At 42.0% G+C, this 19,746-nt stretch overlaps 1 protein-coding gene across 4 annotated transcripts in view; it reads left to right on the top strand.

Annotated features, from left to right (window-relative positions):
• SORCS1 (sortilin related VPS10 domain containing receptor 1) overlaps positions 1-19,746 on the top strand; it is a gene marked incomplete at both ends in the record, with an annotated part of 574,332 nt that overhangs the window by 447,883 nt on the left and 106,703 nt on the right. For all 4 annotated transcript variants that reach the window (XM_079705434.1, XM_079705435.1, XM_079705437.1 and 1 more), the window contains 5 exons: positions 6,324-6,470; positions 14,401-14,503; positions 14,769-14,845; positions 16,713-16,804; positions 18,085-18,192. In XM_079705434.1, coding sequence (XP_079561560.1) covers positions 6,324-6,470; positions 14,401-14,503; positions 14,769-14,845; positions 16,713-16,804; positions 18,085-18,192 — 527 coding nt within the window. The remainder of the gene's footprint in view (positions 1-6,323; positions 6,471-14,400; positions 14,504-14,768; positions 14,846-16,712; positions 16,805-18,084; positions 18,193-19,746) is intronic.

Below are 19,746 nucleotides of genomic sequence, written 5' to 3'. Positions count from 1 at the left end.
CAGAGAGAATGCAATCATTTTTATAAGCTTACAAAGCTAATAAGTGGCAGAATTCGGATCTGAACCCTAATATGCAAACTCTTAGCTAGAAACTATTACGTGTGTCCAGAAAGATCAGTATTTAGGCTTGTATTTGATTTTGGCCGAGTAATAACCGTAAGGTAGAAGCACACTAAAGAGCAGGATATATAGTATTAGACTTGACCTAGCTATAGAGGAAACCAGACAGGAAGAAGAAAATGGTCTGAGGAAAAGCCAGCATAAAAAGAATCAGCAGATGATTGCTGTGGACCTCTTCGCCATCTTCTGAACCAAGTCCTGAGCCTGCAGTTATAGGTGAATTCAGGCTGTGTTATCCTGTGGCTCCCAATTTTGTCTGGTGGATATATTTGTGCAAGAGAATCCTAGAAATAAGTGTCCTAAAATTCTGTCATTCCTGAATAGCATAAATTCTCCAGTGGCACCATGTGGGATGGGTCACAGAAGACAGCATGCCTGATGGTGGCCAGAGCAAAAGAGGTGTGATGAGAGTGTCTGAGATGTGTGATTCTTAGTGTATTCCTCTGGTGTGGGTGATGAGAGTGGGTCTGACAGCTTTGGACAATATCCTCCCTCCTCTGGGAAAGAGGTATCAATTAATGATGATGAAGAGCCCTTTGGCTTAATGGACAATGACAGTTCACCCCAACCAAGCAAAAGGGTTGTGTTGGGAATGAAGTCACCTGGCTGACAAACTCAGAATGCACAGAATGTAGGAGTGAGGCACAGGGAGCTGCATGAAAGACGCAACCATGACTGATGCATGTTCTGTTACACACATAGCGTCTTCTGTACGTTATGAATACCTTCTCTTTAAACGAGAAAGCTCCATAGTTCTGATGATGTAGCTTACACCTTGATTCTTGGGAAAAGACTACCTCTTACAATCCAGCATAAGAGATAGGGAGGAAAAATGGTCTCCCATCCAGGACATAATTATTACAGGACATAGAATATACCATCTAATTATTTAAGGCTACTCTTTCCCTGGGTAGGTGATGCTGCCTGACCAAGGCCCCAGGGAAGGAAAGAACACTTAGACATTTTTGGCAATGGGTTCCCTGATCTCAGAGGCACCCCAGACCCCTGATGAGTATGTTTCTCTCCTGGCTGGGATCCTCTCTTTAGAACAGAAAAATATCCTATCTCCAAAGCCCAAATAAATCATGGTGATGAATATGTTCTCTTTCTTGCCATTGTTGTTGATTCATATTTTTATTCTCTTCAAATTTTGACACTTCAGATATGTAATCTGAGACAGAGAGGGTGGGAGGAATCACTCCCAATCAGCATCGGAGGCAGAAATAAGCAAAAACTCCTGTGTAAGATCTTCCCAACTTAGCCTCTGTGCAGAACATATGAAAGATCAGGACTGGAGAGTACCCTCTAGAGGTGAATATTAAAAAACAAAGAAGATATCTGGGGTTCATTCTTTAAATCACCAAAGAAATCCAAGTCTCAGCACCTAGCACATTCTAACTCTTAAAAAAAACAACCCTGCTGCATGACTGTAAAGTTACTTAGACATTCTAGGTGCTATATTTCCAGTGCTTAGAATGCATGATAAGTGATAGATATTCAAAAAATATTAATTGAACAACTATTGAGTACATGTACTAAAGAATGAGTGAAAGGCAACTTCCTATAATGTCCATATATGATATTTCTCTCAGGAAGCTCTAGGGTGAGAAAGAAGTTTGAAGAAGTAGTACTGCCAAAGGGTTAAGTGCCTGGGCTCTGAGATAGACAGACGGGTGTGGAGTCCATTGCTAAGGTTCTCCAGGGAGTGACCTTAGGCAAGTGACTGACGCCACCCAGACTTTGGTTCTTGCATGTGTGAAATGAGGACTTAGATTCATGTGCTTAGGCTTGCAAAGCCTTTCATGTAGTGTCTGACATTTCTTAAATACTCAATACGTTTGGGGCACTGTTAATGTTGTTCGGTCTTCTAATGCAGAATTCTACCTATTTCATTAAAAACGAAAAAAAAGGACTTCTTGTACAAAGTGACTTTTCAGTTATTAATTTTAATGAGGGAATATGGTGGATTGAATGATAAAACAAAAGTTATACTCAAGTGGGAGACAGCGATGTGAGAGATGACGAGAGAATCTATGAAGAATTAACATGTGGTAAGGAGTGTTAGGAGTACAAGAGACGTTTCCAGGAAGACTGATGCCCTTGAGAACAGATACCTGGTTGTTGAGAGCAAAGATGTAGGTACCGTCTATACAAATTAGAGGACAGAGAAGAAGAGCTGGGGACAGTCAGGATGAAAAAGAGGTCCTGGGGCTTCCCTGGTGGCGCAATGGTTGGGAGTCCGCCTGCCAATGCAGGGGACACGGGTTCGTGCCCTGGTCCAGGAAGATCCCACATGCCGCAGAGCGGCTGGGCCCATGAGCCATGGCCGCTGAGCCTACGCATCCAGAGCCTGTGCTCCGCAACAGGAGAGGCCACAACAGTGAGAGGCCCACGTACAACAACAACAACAACAACAAAAAAGAGGTCCTGGTTTCTGGAGAAAGGCTTACTGAGCTGGGCCTTGAAGGATAGGTAGGGAGAGGCTTGTTCAGATGCTGTCTACGAGAGTGGGAAACATGATCAAAGAAAGTAAGAGGAGAGAAGGGAAGGTAGCATTTTGAGGCTGTCACCCTGGGGAATGGTCAGTGTACTGTTGTACTTTGTGTTGGCTTGAGGTTTGAGCTGTAACACTTCATATTTAAAAATCTAATCAAAATGTTATTTTGGCTTATATGATATTAGAGAATAAGAAATAATTACTAATACCTTTGAAACTTCTGGTATCAAATTCCCCCGTATGAGAGGCAAAGGAAGAAAAGTGGCTTCTCAACGCACTCAGCATCTTTGTGCAGAATTCAGAAAGGTAGAAAAGCTAATAACAGCTCTTTCCCTGAAGGGAGACAAATTCCCAACGGTGAGATGTATCATCCTCATAGGAATATGTTCCTTGGAACTCTGTGTCTATGTGAAGGCATGTCTTCCAGTAGGAATAGTAGTTTTCCTCCCACCCCCTGCCCCATCCCACCACGGTCCCACCCCAGTCTGCATGCTGTCGATGCAGAGGGAGGTTGTCGGGCAACAGAAACATGTCCCTCATCCTCAGCAGAAGCCCAGACCTTACACACACACATTAATACACATATGCATACATGTACACACAAGTACACACACACACACACATTCCACATTTTGGGCACTAATACTGCTCCCTTGGTATCCAAAGTTCTACAGTAAGAGGGTAGAGGTTCTAGAGACATGTGATGAGACCTCACAATAGGCAAGCACCGAGACACATAGACAGATAGACTTCTCAGGCTCAGGGGAAAGGAATCTTGAATGGCACAAAACCCTAAGAGCAGGCAGGGGTGACCATCTTTGCAGACCAGGCCAAAGAAGCCAAAACAAATAAGTAATAGATAGATAGACACCTCAAATGGGATTTTCACAGGCTAAGTGCCTTGGCAACAAGAGGAAAATAAGAAGACACTCTCTAGCTCTGTACCCTATTGTGACACATTCCCTCAGCTTTGCCAAGTTTCTATTCCTCAAGATAAACCTGAAGCCCTGGATGCCAGAGATGAATTACAAAGCACAGGCTGTCTGCTCGAGCGGCATTTGATAATGCCATGCAGTCAGGGGCCAATACATTCACCTCTTCTGCAGATCAAATGCACCAGCTTCCTTTTTTTAAAAAAATAAATTTATTTATTTATTTATTTATTTATTTATTTATTTTTGGTTGCGTTGGGTCTTCATTGCTGCGTGTGGGCTTTCTCTAGTTGCAGCAAGCGGGTGCTACTCTTTGTTGCAGTGCACAGTTTTCTCACTGCGGTGGCTCCTCTTGCTGTGGAGCACAGGCTGTAGGCACGCAGGCTTCAGTAGTTGCGGCACGCGGGCTTCACTAGTTGTGGCATGAGGGCTCAGTGGTTGTGGCTCGTAGGCTCTAGAGCGCAGGCTCAGTAGTTGTGGCACATGGGCTTAGTTGCTTCGTAGCTTGTGGGATCTTCCCGGACCAGGGATCGAACCCGTGTTCCCTGCATTGGCAGGCAGATTCTTAACCACTGTGCCACCAGGGAAGTCCCAAATGCACCAGCTCCTAAACACACACAGCCCTGCTCTGACACCTGGGCCAAAAGAGAGACAGGGCAGGGAGGGAAATGGGGACGGGAACTACCGGGATGGGTTATATTTTTATCCATTCTCTACGTCTTGTAAACTTCTAGAGTGCTGCATGGTTATGACAGTGTCATTTCTCTTGTTTGGGACTGCTGTGGAGGGAAGACAGGTATGACTGCAGGAAAATTCTGATTTATGAAATTGAATCTTTAAAGAATTGGCAGTTTAGTCATTTAAATATGTAACATCCTCTTGAACATATGTGAAACCAACGTGAGCTTCCCTGGTAGGTAGTCCTTATGGAGCCGAAATAGTGAATAACTATCGGTAAATATTATTTGTAATTAACATATCATTATTAGGAGGTAGAGTACTTCTGGAAGTTTACATCTTCCACATTCATGGGGGATCCACCATGCATAAGAAAGTGTTCTGGCTACTGTTACTGGCCCCAAATGAGGCTTGTTTTCCTAAGTAGTTCACAGTATTCCGCCCAGAAACTCGTTTATACCATTTATTTGCTTAACAGATTTGTTGTTCCAAAGGAGTACAAAGTTGGCTCAACTCTAAATGATCCCAGATGCCAAAACAGCAGGTACAAACTAATGAGGTTTGACTGTGTCAAAAGCAAAGGCAAAACGTGTATGTTCTATTGATCGAAGCCCAGCCTCTTTGAATTGACAGTCAGAGCTGTATTTGTTGAAAGAATGTTGGAAGTCCAACAGATCTGGGTGTGAACCCTAACTCTCTGTTATCTTAAGCAATTAAATTTTCCTTATGCCTTGGTTTCCTCATCTATAGAATCGGGATAATAGCTGTTATGCAGGTTTATAGTGAATATTGGAGGTTTTACACATAAAGTACTAGGTATAGTGGTTCATATGTGACAGGGACTGATACTATGGTTTCATCCTTCTGCTTAAAAATTTTCATATTATAAAGGGGCTGAGTTAAGTTAAATTTGTTCAAATATGCTTGCTAGCTTATTCACTTACTCCGTCTGTGCTGCAGAAAGACACTTAATCTAAGTTGCCGTTCCCTCATCCTCAAATGAGGCTGATGGTAACTATATCTCCTGGCTTTTGTGAGCATTAAATAGGATAGCCTTTGCATAGTGCTGGAATACACTTGTCAACACATTTCAGACACTTTTTTCACTGCCCTCAAGTTTTCCTGGGTTGTCATAATTTCAAGCAGAGTCAAATATGTATATAAATATGTTTCTTAAGTTCTAAAACGCATGAAAAACATGGCACACAATTAATCATTTGCTACTGCGCAGTTTGGCCACTTCTCAATTGTTACCTCTTTCCTAAGGTATAAAAGAGAGAAGGCAATCATATTTTCAGAGCCAAATAATTAATAAGGACTGTTTATAGTAGGAACAATAGTGTTATAGAAGTGGAGGAGGGATTATTTGACAATTTAGGGAAACCACTGCTTCTTTAAGTTTAAAAGCTGTTCTCTTTTGCTCAATGTATTTTGGTAGCTTAATAGATCTTTTACAGAAAAAGAAAAGTAACAGTAATTGGATCCTGAGTTTTAACTGACCTCTTTTAATTGCCCAAGGCTGTAGATAGTGCAGTGATTTAGTCATTAAGGGCAGGGGCTGTGAAGCCACAGAGCTCTGGGTTAAAATCTCTGATGCACCACTTACTATCTGTATAACATTAGGCATTGTGACCTTGGGCAAGTCACTTTACCTGAGTGAGCCTTAGTTTCCTCATTTGTGAAACAGAGTAAGTGAGACTTATCCAAAAGGACCATTATAAGAATTAAGTGAGATAAAGTATTTAAGACTATGAGTGCTATGCCTAAAATAAAAGTAACCTGTATTTATTTATCATTTGTCAAGCACAGAACCAACAGCATCAGAGTTTATCTGTAGGCAACAGTAAGCTACTATCAACCTACCTTAGGGGAGATAAGAAGCCTCTATCAAATTTGCATTAAGACCCTCATACCACAAGGGGCACAGGTCTGTTGTCTTCTGTCCCAGGGGGTCATTATACACAAGCATGACCCTCACCCTCTTTCCTCCAAGACAAGTGCTCACAGCTGAATTTGACAGTCTTTTTTTTTTTAAGTAAAACAAATAGATTTCTTCTCAAATTGATGTATTTTTCAGCCATGTCGATTTTTCCCAGGTAGCAGGGATAAAGGGAATGTTCTTGGCTAACAAGAAGATTGACAACCAAGTGAAGACTTTCATCACATACAACAAAGGCAGAGACTGGCATTTGCTGCAGGCCCCGGACACGGACCTAAGGGGAGACCCTGTGCACTGCTTGCTGGTGAGTCTTCGTATTGGGGCAATACGGTGAGGGCTGGAGATGGAGGTTCAACGAGCAGAGGAACATGTTTCCAGGGCTTCTTGCTCAGCTGATGAACAGAAGGGGACAGGGAAGGGTGTGAAGGCAGCGTGTGGAAAAGAATCCTAGCTCTGCCTCTTGTGATTGGACCAAAGTGATAAGAGAACATGAGTAAGTTTCTTGCTCATTTTAAGGATGTTCAGTTGATGCCCAATTTCTGATGAGGACCTCATATTGTAGTTTAAGGGAGAGTATGATAGTTTCCATCTATGGTGGGGAAATGTACCCTTACTTTTCTGAGAATAACCTGCTTTGGATCTAATGATACATAAATTCAGCTGTAGAATTGATGAACTGAATGCAGAATTGTGTAGGTGTATTTTCCAGTGGAGATGTTTATTCATATTTTCAGAGGAATTTATGCCTCAAACCAGGGTAAGAACCACTGATTTAAATCCTTAATCAGTACTCTTTATAATATGTTCCATTCATTTATGTCATTGTATAAAGTTGGTGTTGGTAAACCATGGCCTGTGGGGCAAATCTGGCCCACTGCTTGTTTCTTTAAATAAAGTTTTATTGGAATGTAGTCATGCTTATTCATTTATATATTGTCTATGGCTGCTTTTGCTCTACAATGGCAGACTTGAGTAGTCATGACAGAAACTGTACGGTCCACCAATAAGATATTTATTATCTGGCCCTTAAAAACAAAAGTTTGTTGACCCCTGCTTTGAAGTATGGCTTTTTAAAACTTGTCTGACATTTGGGCAATAAGTAGATCAGATCAAGGTATTTATGTATTTGATTATATGATGGTATCCAAGAGAGGGATCAAAAGTGGGTCTTGCCTTCAAGGAGTTTGCTGCCTACCTGAGGGGGAATAGATTAATGAGTGAAAGGTTATAAGGTCACATCTCACTCCTCTTAGTAGCTCTGGGGCCTGCCCTGTACTTGACACGTGAATAGTTACGAGTGAATGAAGAAGGAGGGGAAGAAGAGATTAACTGTAAAACAAAGAATCATTAAATGCTAATTTCTAGAAAACAATTCCAAAGTTGTGTTTAAATGCCTGAAAAGGAGAGACCAGTCTGTAAAGCTAGAGGAGACACCTCTTAGTTTTAGTAAGAAGGGCTTGATTTATATCAACATTCCCACGCGTCATACAATCCCAGCTTTAATGTTTTGCACACTCAGCGTGCTTCTTTCTGTGCCATGAAGTCTGAGCAGTCACTTTGCAGGTTCATCTCCTACAGCTGTAGGCGGGTCACCCTCCCAGTGGAGAAGATGCCAGCAGCCATAGCTTGACCTTATTAGTTGCAGAGGATATCGCAGTTGTCACCACGCATCAGGGGAAGCAGTTTGAAATTCAGCCTCCCACTCAGCTTCTATCCTTATTACTGGCAACTTACGGGGGTGGAGTGTGGGGGAAAGCCATTTGTTAGAGTAAGTACACAAATCCAGTTGCAGAGTAAGTAAATGTAACAGTCACTTACTGAATGCCTACTCTATGCAAGACATGCTTCAGTAGCCTTTTAAAGACGTGCCCGCCTTCCCCCTTCAGCAGTTCCACACTGGAGCAATGTGATATTTAGCCAAAGATGCATGAGATGCACCATCGCCTTAACGTGGTCCTCCATCCCATCACGTGCTTTGGTGATTGAATGTCCATAAGAGAGAATTAACCATATCACCTAAAGAGGCTTTCCTGGGTGCTCTGGCATCATAAATGGACCATTAGAAATGCCTCTTACACAAAGCACTTTGGGAGGTGTTCATGGCTCCACCTCCAGCCCAGCGTTAGGAAGTCTTGCTGCTGTGCCTCTGAATTATAAATGCAGTATCAGCTCACATCCCCATCTCGGCTGGGGCCATCCTAATATAAGCCACCATCATTCTTCCCTTCCCCTACAGTGACAGGCTGTTCCTCCTGTCTCTACCTGGCAATCTCGTCTCTCCATAGCAGCCAATGCAAACTTTTTTTAATCCAAATTTACTGAGTTGAAACATGCGTACATAAAAAGTACCCATTTTAAGAGTACAGTGATAGGGCTTCCCTGGTGGTGCAGTGGTTGAGAGTCCGCCTGCCGATGCAGGGGACACGGGTTCGTGCCCCGGTTCGGGAAGATCCCACATGCCGCAGAGTGGCTGGGCCCGTGAGCCATGGCCGCTGAGCCTGCGCGTCTGGAGCCTGTGCTCTGCAACGGGAGAGGCCACAACAGTGAGAGGCCCGCGTACCGCCCCCCCCCCGCAAAAAAAGAGTACACTGATAAATCTTGACAAATATATAGACCCGTGAAACCACTACCATAGTCAAGAGAGAACATTTTCATCACCCTAAAACATTGCTTTGTGCCTCTTCACAGGCACTGTCCACACCCTTGGCCCTAGACAACCTCTGATCTGCTTTCTTTCATGAGAGATTAGATTGCTCTTTTCTAAAATTTTATGTAAATGGTATCAACCTGAGCTTTAAAAATCAGAGCATGTCCTTCCTACACTTAACCTTCTAATGACTTTCTAATTCAGGTGGAATGAAATTCAGATACTTAACATGGCCTGCAAGATTCCACACGGTCTGGCCCCTGTCTGTTTCTCCTGCCTGGTCTCCAGACTTTCCTTCCTTCCTTCCACATAGGCCACGGTGGGGGAGAAGGGCGCACCTTTCCATACCATTAGCTCACCGCCCTCGTTTGTGTCCCAGGCTCTGCATTTGCTGTTATATCTCTTAAAATGCCCCTCTCCTAGTGTGTTTTTTTCTTGGCATTCAGACCCTTGCTTGATTACCTTCATCTCGGAGAGCTTCCTCGAGCATTCTCTGAAGTTGCACTTGGTCTAGTCTTTTTTATTCGTGACCTTCCTCACTCTCTTAAATCAGCACATGCATTCGGTGACTTGCTTGTCCGCCTTCCCCCACGCACTGTGAGCTCCATGAGCATAGGGACTGTGGCTGTCTTTTTCGTCATTCCAAAGAACTAGCTCAAGAATCATACTTGACACATGATAGGTGCTCAACACAACTATTGTTGAGGGTGTTGTCATTGAAGCAGACACGCCAGGGATTATAGACGTTTGAGTTTCATATTTGGACTTTAGTGGGAGCCTTTCCTTGCCATTAATAGTCACACTGAAAGATTTGTCATAATATCCACCTTCTGAAGCTCATGGGCATCAGTTGACCCCAAAGTTAACCAAATCAGTAGGCTCGTTAAGATTGAGGAAAGATGAATTAATGAGACATGGATGTATGGTACCCAAGAGTCTTTTGACCTTCCTCCCCCATTAACCCCGTTGTTGAATGTAGTTTTAATCTGAGCTTTAGAAAACAGCAGTAGGGTGAGGAGAGGAAAATGAAAGAAGGAAGGGGAAACCACAATAATTTTATAAAACTGCCAAGGCACACAATAGGAAAGAAAATCTTTGAGCTCCAGGAGACCCAGACTGTTAAAACCTTCCTCAGGTTTGGGAGCTGGTAGCAGAGAGGAGACAAAAAGTGATTTTTGGTTTGTGAATACTTGGAAAGTGACAGTGTCACTGAAAGCACAGCCTAGTGATTAGAAAAGAGATTTTTTTTCCATCAGGGCTATTACAAATGTGGAACAAGTTCAGAATTGCAGCCCCAAATGGAATGTTCCTGGTAAAATGTATTCTATAGAAATAAGACATCCAGGGTAATTTGAGGCTGTATTTTTAGGACTTTTAGAATGATTGCCTGGAGGGTTCAGCTGGGATTTCTTTCCTCTGAAGACTGCATCGTACAATTAGATGGAGTGTTACAGGTCATGGTCCACCTGACTCCAGAACCTCAGGCTTGGGCTCCCAAGAGGCAAGATGTGAGCTGAGCCTGTGACAAATCCTCAGGCCCTGAGGGGAAGCATAGTGTTTCATGGAGAGAGGCCGTGACTTCTTCGTGGATTCAGTTAGTAGTTTCCTACTGGAGCTAAGCAGCCAGCTACCTCAGGAGACTCTTGACTCTGCTTCCCCCGCCTTTGTACTGGCTGTGACTCTCCATGTTCTGCTGAATTGGAGAAGTGCTGAATGCCCCATACCCAGCCAACTGACCCAGGGACCTCCCTCTACTTTGCCATTGACCTCTTACTAAATATCAAATGGATTCCATGCTCCAAGTCAGGATCAGAAACTGCACAAATGTGTGTGTAGGATGTGGATTTGGGGAATACTTTTTGGGAGCCTACCTGCTGCCTTATTTATGAAAAGCTCTAAGCTGGCTTTTCAGTACAGTATTCAGATTAGGAGCCCTCGGGTTAAAGGTACCATGAAGATGAGATGTAAAGGCTATTAATTCAGATATTAGGGGTAAAGAGGAAGTGAGAGAAGCTGGTTGACTCTCAAATACGGAACAGTGTTTTAGGTTGATTTATTTCATGGAGGGGGAATGTCTTGGATCATTTAGTACTTCCCCACTGGCCACTCACAGTGCTAGGAAGACAGCAGCTCAGCTTGTTCATGGATCCGTTGAATTCAACAGGCATTTACTGAACACTTGCAATGGCCAGAAGATTTTGCTGGTTAAAATAAGAAATAAAAGAATAAGGCAAAAGAAAGGTAATTGGAGCCTAGAGGTCCACGATGGGCTTTGAGAGCTTGTGAACTCCCTGAATTTGAATGCAAAACGCTGTGTGTGTGCTTCCGTTGTGTGCTTTTTCTTGGGAAAGAGTTCTCAATTTGCATCAGATTCTCAGACTCTGTACTTGACCCCGAAAAGATTAAAGACTAAGGATCTAGTTGCTCCTAGTATTGACCAACTGATGATATTCCATGCCCCTTGACTATGCATGAGTCAGGACAACAGGCAGCTTCCAAACATGTATGCTGGTCCCTCCCTTCTTGGTAGGTCAGCTATTAGGTCATGGTGGTTTCAGTGTACAGTTCTGTATTTTTTTAATATGAAAAGTCAAGGGAAATAGAGAAAGGTCTTTGGGATAAGCTGTGTTTTAACTCATACTGAATTGGAGATAACTCTGGAAAGATATTCAGTATATGTTTGCTAATGGGAGAGAAGAAGGCAGGAAGGCAGAGGTGGACAAAGTGCCTCCTGCCTGGGAAAAATGTCCCTAAGAATTGGAGAGCCTTGTCTTGTGTTTTCCAGGAGTTTGCTATGGCCTGATAGCCATTATAACAACCCCTGTATTAATCTTTGGTGACTTAATTTTGATAAATGTCCCAAACTGTTCAAGTGTAAAAGTTTAAGTTAAAAAAAGTGAATGTGAATCACTTAACATTGTTTTTCTGTAAACACTGATGTGGACTGTATAACTTCCTTGAAAAAAATGGAAGAAAGGAGAAAAAAAGCCACAGAATATTTTGCTTGTACCAGTTGGGGGCAATCCAGTACTACAAATGTGAGAGTGGAGAAAAAAAGTCCACGAAAAAGATATTTCTGATGTTGCTGCTACTGCATGAACTGGTGTCTTTTCTTCCCAAATTAATTTATCTCAGGCCTCTGAAAGCCAGAGCAACAGAGCAGTGTTGAAATGGCCAACTGAAAATGCCCTCTTTCTCTTGTAATGGCAAGTGGCCTCTATCAAATAATCCTTGGGTCAGGTGGCAACTTAGGTTCACAATCTTCCAGACTGCAGGGTGATGAAGTACGTGGCCAGTGACTGGTTCAAGACTGCAGCCTGGGTGCTCCCTGAGCCAGGTATGTCCTGCTCTGCTGGGGGGGTACAAAAGGCCCTCCACTAAGCCCCTATGTCTAGGTATAATCCCCAAGTAGTGATCACTGCTTTCAATGCCATGGATATCCTCACATTATTCTGATGATGTGGTTTATACGTGAGCCCGTGTACTTCTGGCATTGTTCTGAGTAAAACAGTAAAGTAAGGTCTTTCATGTTCTAACTTGAAAGTGTTGCTTGATATTTCAAGCGTTTATTGACTGTCTTTTTTAGATTCTATGTGAGGTTTTACAGAAGATGCAAAGTAGTACTTGATGTTTCCTCTTTATTTGTAGAGTGTATCTCTTAGGGGGATAAAACTGTGCATACCTCAAATAGATGATCCAGGATTGTATGGTAAAATCAACTGTGGTACATCCGAGGAGATCCTGACAGGCCGCAGTTGTCAGGAAAATTTTCATGGAACAATGGTTTGACACCTCTGCTTTATCCTTTCTCAGCATCTGCCTGAGTGTTGGTCAGCACTGCCCTGGGGCCTCTGCAACATGCAGTACCCACTCTAGTCTTCCTCTTGGACAAAAGGAAGCCAAGTTTTTGGGTCTGATTGTTTCTTCTTATAGGGGTGGTCTTCTTGCTCTTATGGAACATTGTAGAGTAAAAATTCCTTTTTTGAAAGCTTTACATGAAATTTTCATGCAAAACCAATAATTTATTACGAATCATCATTCCTTTTTTTTTTTTCTTTTTTTTTTTTTTTTGGCGGTACGCGGCCTCTCCCGTTGCGGAGCACAGGCTCCGGACGCACAGGCTCAGCGGCCATGGCTCACGGGCCCAGCCGCTCCGCGGCACGTGGGATCTTCCCAGACCGGGGCACGAACCCGTGTCCCCTGCATCGGCAGGCGGACTCCCAACCACTGTGCCACCAGGGAAGGCCCGATCATCATTCCTTGAGAGTTTACTCTCTGTGTTGGCAGTGAGGAAAAGACCCTATTATGAGCCACTGTTTTATTTCACCGGTGCTCTGGCTGCTTTTGTTCCTGAGTTTCATTTTTAGTTTGTCATTTACTGTGTCCCATATACGGGTAATCATTGTATCTCTGTAGCGCTCTGAATACCTGCTGGCTGAGACTTACAGAGCCGAATGAAAGTAATAACAGAGATACATTGGTGATTCCAAAACCTCAAGTCAGTAAGATTAGAAAATAATCTTCCTGAGAGTTGAAAAGAGATGTGGGTTCAGACACAAACTTGTAGTTTTTGACAACTCAGTACAAGAACTATTTTAAATGAAATTTGTATAAGATTTATTATCCTGTTTTTAAAAACTGTTGATGTCTTAATCTGAGAAGTTGATCGAGATTTTTACACACAAACAAGTCCCTTAAATTTTCATTTAAGTTGTTATTACTAGTGCATTTTGTCTATAAGAATGACATTTATATCGAATAGCACTGGGTCGGTTAATACCCTGACACAGACGCTATGTCAGTTGTCTGGTGGATGTCAGGACAGTTTCACACGTCATAGGGCTTCTTCTGTAGTACTGAGACCAAGGTTTCAAATGTCTAAGAGATGCCAAGTGACTTCGTCAAAGCCCTCCCAGCCTGGCCAAACTTTCTTTCCAATGTCATATAGCATTTCTCCTCATTGGTCTTACCTGACTATCTATTGTATTACAGCTCAATTCTTCTGTTTCTTTTCCTTGTTATTGATCTTACTTAGGCCTGAAATGTCCTTTATCCTGAACATCTCATGTGCAGTTCATCTCCTACCCACCTTTGCCTCAGGCACCATTTTCTCCTGGAAACTTCCCTTCATCTAAAGTTGGACATAGGCTCGTCATCCTCTAGAATTTCATCTTTTGTCTGTACTGATCTCATGGCTATTAAAATATTCTCTTTTGATAATCAACAGAAGGATCTTAAATTATATACTCCTTAGGTGGCAGAGACCAAACTTTAGTCAATGTAACTCTTTCATGAGCTACACCACATGTTTTACAGGCAAACTGCTAAAATGTTTGTTGAATGGCCAAATGGCAATTATTTCAGTAGATGAGACTTAAAATGAAGGTGCTCTCTCCTTCACCAACTTTGCAGCTGTCTTATACTTAGTGGCACCAGATATTTGTGGAATGAAAGATGGGTGAATGGATGGGTTTGTGGACAGATGGATAGATGGGATGGTTGGATGAATGGCGGGTGCTCTGAATCTGAGCTTTAAACGAACATTTAAATGATGTGCTTTTATGACCCTCATTTCTCCTCTTCTCAGCCCTATTGCTCACTACACCTTCACCTTAAGGTCTCTGAGAATCCCTACACATCAGGGATCATTGCCAGCCGAGACACAGCTCCCAGCATCATAGTGGCTTCAGGTAAGAAGCTTGCCCGGTTTGCTCACTGCTGTAAATGGTATTTATTTGAACAAGTTAGATATCTGAGCTTGGAACTTAATGAGCAAGCGAAAAATATTTTTGAAAGGCACCTAAGCCATTAACGCTGAGGCAAGTATGGGGAAAACCCTGCTCAGATGTCATGTTTGCAGTCTAAATCCATCTCGGGCAATGCACACTGCCAGCATAGCCCATTGGGAGCTTTCGCAAAAAGTTCCCTTCACTGATGGTGATGTGCTTTCTCCAGGTAACATAGGTTCTGAGCTGTCAGACAGCGACATCAGCATGTTTGTCTCTTCAGATGCAGGGAACACTTGGAGGCAGGTAAGAAAGTATCCTGGGTCCGGTTACTGAAGTTTAAATGTTATAAAAATTCTCCAGCTTGGTTCAATTCTGGGAACTTATTCAGCCACACATAAATCCTAAAGCTTATAATGTGTTTCTTTTCCTTTTTGTTTTATGAAGGTCTTTCAAAATGTTTTGAGCTTAGCAAACATTTATGAAATTTGATTTCTTTGTTTGATAAAAATGACCCTTTATCCCAGCGTATATGTGAGAAAGTTTATAAGTGACAATGAAACCAAGTTAGATATGACTGAATTTTTCCCATGAAATGAAAACTAAAATTCTGGGGAGTTTATTATGTAGGGAACATGAAGCCTGGAAGAGAGATTATATACCTAACACCGGGTTGCCTCCATCAATTCCCCTTGCCTTGAAGTCAGAATACAAGGGAATGCAGTGATATAGAAATAACCATTACCCAGGTGGTGTTCTGAGATGTTTAAAGCCCATGGGCAAAAGACAGAATAATAACCATCAGGGTGCATATGTTAGGGGAAGTAGAAATGGAATCACTTTCAACCAATGTGTTTAGCTTAAATGCTTCCTCTTTCTTCTGAATGAAAATTAGATACTTCTAGGTTATAAAACAGGCACTTAATGAGGTTTAGGAGTCATAAAAAGATATGTGCCTAATGCATGGTTGTTACACTTCAATAAATATGTGTTAATAAGCCACTGACATTTAATTATCATACGGTAACTAGCACCTTAAATTGAAATCTAATGCACAGGTAATCACACAGCAACAAGAACACTCTGCTTTAAATTTTAGCCAGAGATATCCACGTTATGGTCGAGTTACCATTTCCTAGCTTCATAGATCTGCACTGCAATTCACATGCTTTGAGAAGAGTGGGACAGGAAAGAAACTTGCTTAAGAAACTCCGGGGCTTTGGATCTTGGAGATATATAGGAGCTATATAATGGACTATTAAGCTTCCTATGGACAATAGTTAGAGAGCCAGGGTGTCTTTTTTTTTTCCTTCTAACATCCCAAACAAAGCAAAGAAGACTGTCCTATAGTCCTAGGGAACATCTTGGGTATAAGAAGTAAACAAAGGGGAAACAATGATGTCTTTAGCGTAACCAAAGACAAGGCTATACTACCAGTGTGACTGTGAGAAAACAGTACGCATCTTGTATGGAGAGGACTTAGAAATTGTTTTCAGCTGGTCTCCATTTGACCTCAGATTCATCTCTCCACATATGGGGAGAGACCCAATGACAGACATACCCAAAGATAGATTTCATTTTGATCAGACTTTATGACTACAACTACTTTATGACTACTGTTGAGTTGAACAAGAACATCTGCCCCCTGTAATACCTGGAAACTTGGAAATAATTACATCTAGAAAGGGCACTGTTATGCTGCAAGTCCCAGCGCCATCAATTACCATCTACATGGTCTTAGGCAAGTCACCACTTCTCTCTAAACCTTACTTTTCTCGTCTGTAAAAATGATAATGTTGTAATAAAGTATCTCTTATGTTTCTTCCATCTAAAGATGTTATCCAATATGACAATTACCCAATATTTCAACATCATCATAAATGGGACTCAGTAGAACTTACCACAAAAAGATGGGATTATAAATATGAATACATAACTCTTAGTTATTTAAGTTTCTCTTGTGGAAAACAAGAAATCATTTTATGTAACAACAGTGGTACATGGAGCCCACCTTGGGAAACATTGTTCATAACTTGCATCTTCTCACAGCTTTGGGGGAACCCAGTTCTGTCATGGAGAGAATTTTTTTCCTCAAATGAAGACTAATTCTCTGAACCCTGGGTGTGTGTGGCTGTGGGTGTGTGTCCCTGTTTGTGTGGTTTTCCTCTTCCAGATCTTTGAAGAAGAGCACAGTGTTTTGTATCTGGATCAAGGTGGAGTCCTGGTTGCTATGAAGCACACATCTCTCCCGATTCGACATCTCTGGTAATGAGTCATGCACCTTGATGGTTCCGCATAGCTAAGACCAGTCTAAGTCAGGCTGTCAGACTGTGATCTTGCTTGTAGTAAATTGTCAAGGTCTGCTAGAATGTAACTTATACCTTTGCTTTACCGCAATAAGAAGGAAGAGGAAAGGAGAGAGAGAGAGGGAGAGGGGCAGAGAAAGGGAGCTTGATTCTGCCTTTTAGAGAGGAACCGTATTATGGTTTTCAAATGTGACAGTCCCCTGCCCCCCGCCGGTACCTCCAGTACCTTATTCTTTCAGTACAGTCATGGGTAGAATGGTTAGCAAGGATAATCTCTGAATAGCTTAATTTCTTGCAACCAGCTTTCCCAAATAACATCTCCTGGAGTTTAATATTTGCATTCACTATGTGCATTCTGCACAGAGCTCAGCTGTTCATGACACTTCTGCTCTGATCTCATTTCTCCTGATCCTACTTCCTTAGCTTCCTTTTGGGGGCAGTGATATTCTGCAACTCTCCCTGTAGGTCTTCCACAGATGGACATTCAAGGCTTAACTTCCAGAGGGGTTTCCAATAAACTCTTTCATCTGTGTTTTTGAAAATGGCTCTCTCCACAGGCGGGCTTGTTCAAAGTCAAAGGCTTGATTTTCCCTCCACTGTTGGGTTACTTTGCTGATGAAAGGGAAAGTTGCAGAAATAAGAGAAACAGAGGCTTAGCTTGGGGGAAGACATCCTAGAGAAAGGCAGAGCAAAGGAAAACATCCTGTGTGACCATCTGAGTTGCAGAGTTCTCTCTTACTTTCAAGAGTCTGTCCTTCTGCACCAATTTACTCAATGAGTCAACCAGGATTTGTAACAATGTAAGAAGGATACCACTAAGGGTTTGATCACGTAGAGGTGGCTGGTTCAAGTCCATCTCAGTGGGTCTCATACGGCCATTGTTCTCAGAATCACCTGTAAGACTTGCTGCTAAATTGCAACGGGGTTTTGGAGAGGGTCACATTGAGGTCTAAGGCCTAATAAAATATCCAAATAAAAACAAATTCTATCAAAGACTTATTATCATTCCCATTTCATGCAGCTCTCCCCTTATTGATGCTATAATACATCTGGGTCCCAAATCACTTGGCTAACTGTATATCTACCTTCTGATGTAATTAAGAACACTTATTCATATAGAAGGCTCACTTAGACAATGCCCCAGGTACTTCTAAAATGTATTCTCTGCTGGTTGTTAGTATCCTTTCTTGGAAAGGATTTTTCTTTTGAGATCCGATGACTTATTTTTTCTGTCATTAGGTTAAGTTTTGATGAAGGGAGATCTTGGAGCAAATACAGTTTCACCTCTATTCCACTTTTTGTGGATGGAGTTCTGGGTGAGCCTGGGGAAGAGACTCTAATCATGACGTAAGTGGAAATTATGATGTCTTCTAGTCTAAGTATAGATCCAGAAACATGTTGTTTTTAGATAAGCCTGTTCACGTTGCTACTGTCAGGTTTGAAACTGCTAGCAAAGGCAGTACATCTGACTTCATGATTCCACAGCAAAGAGGAAAGAATAAATGTGGGCCTCCATTCTCCTGGCTCTTTACTAGAAATTAGGAGACCCACACTGAGGGCTGGCAGCAAAATGGTACAGCCTATTTCTTCCTATACTGAACGGGCTTTGGGAAATTAGAAGTGATTATTTCAAGAGAAAATAAAGCTATCAATTAAAAACTTTAATAATAAACATGCTTGATATACAGAAAATGACAGGCATGTAAGAATGATTTTCACTTTAAGGCAGAACGCAGAGCTTGGTGAAAACCCCACAAAGGATGTTATTTTTCCCTGGCTCTTTACCTAACCCAATTGTGAGCCATATTAGGGAAACCACGAGAACAGTCTGTTCTTGGGGAGATTGCATTTATACTCATTCTTGTCTGGAAAGTGATGATCATTAATTTGTGAAATACTTGATTAATGGCTTGCCTGCCTCTGGGTTTCAAAACATGAGCTTTGAATTTGAAATATGAAACTGTGATTTTTCCTTCTCCTGGAAAATTGGACATGAAAAACAGAGAGGGAAGATTTTAAAGCAGTTGATCCTGTCAGCAGTGAAAATGTTTAAATCAAAGTGAATAGCTGGTACATTTTCTAATTTTTTCTCCCTACTCCTTTTTTTTAACAAGAGAAAAGAGCAACAAAAATTTAATATGCCTAATAGCTACATTTTGCCCATGGTAAACATAGCTGGATTAGCAATTTATTCCATCATTTGTCTTCATTCAACTTTTATGTTTACAAAACACAGATTTAAAAAGTTGATTGAAAACGCTGCTTTGTGGCTTTTATTTATATCGACAATAGGTGATTTAAACACTTCATTAAATAGCTGAGTCTCTCTGAGTAAGGAGAATAGAATGCACAGAGTAGGAAGTAGTTATAACTCCTCAGCCTTGCTACCCACTTTCCCTTGGGACTGGTGGGAAGGTAAAATAGCATGGAAACCGTGGAAACGATGGACTTTAGCAAGAGAACCTAGAGGTATAACCTTGGACTGCAAAGAAGTCAGTGTCTAGGCTTTTCTCAATTTTTTTTGGTTGTTTTTTTTTTTTTTTTTTTGGTCAACCATTCTTGTTGTACAATATATAAAAGTGGGCTTTTAAGTCGAACACCCTGGGTTCTGACTCTACCAGTTCTTAGTGATTTGACTTTGGTTTTTGCATGTTAACAAAATTCGTCGAGCCTCAGGTTACCGACAAGTGAAGTGGAGCCAATAATAGCAACCCTCCTCAGAAATGTGTGTGGGGATCAAGTGACATGTGATATCAAATGTAATATGCTGGGGCTTCCCTGGTGGCGCAGTGGTTGAGAGTCCCACTGCCGATGCAGGGGACACGGGTTCGTGCCCCAGTCCGGGAAGATCCCACGTGCCGCAGAGCGGCTGGGCCCGTGAGCCATGGCTGCTGAGCCTGC

The sequence above is a fragment of the Hyperoodon ampullatus genome (assembly GCF_949752795.1).
Source record: "Hyperoodon ampullatus genome assembly, chromosome: 1".
In the NCBI taxonomy this organism is placed as follows: Eukaryota; Metazoa; Chordata; class Mammalia; order Artiodactyla; family Ziphiidae; genus Hyperoodon; species Hyperoodon ampullatus.
This window is presented reverse-complemented; position numbering and strand designations above follow the sequence as displayed.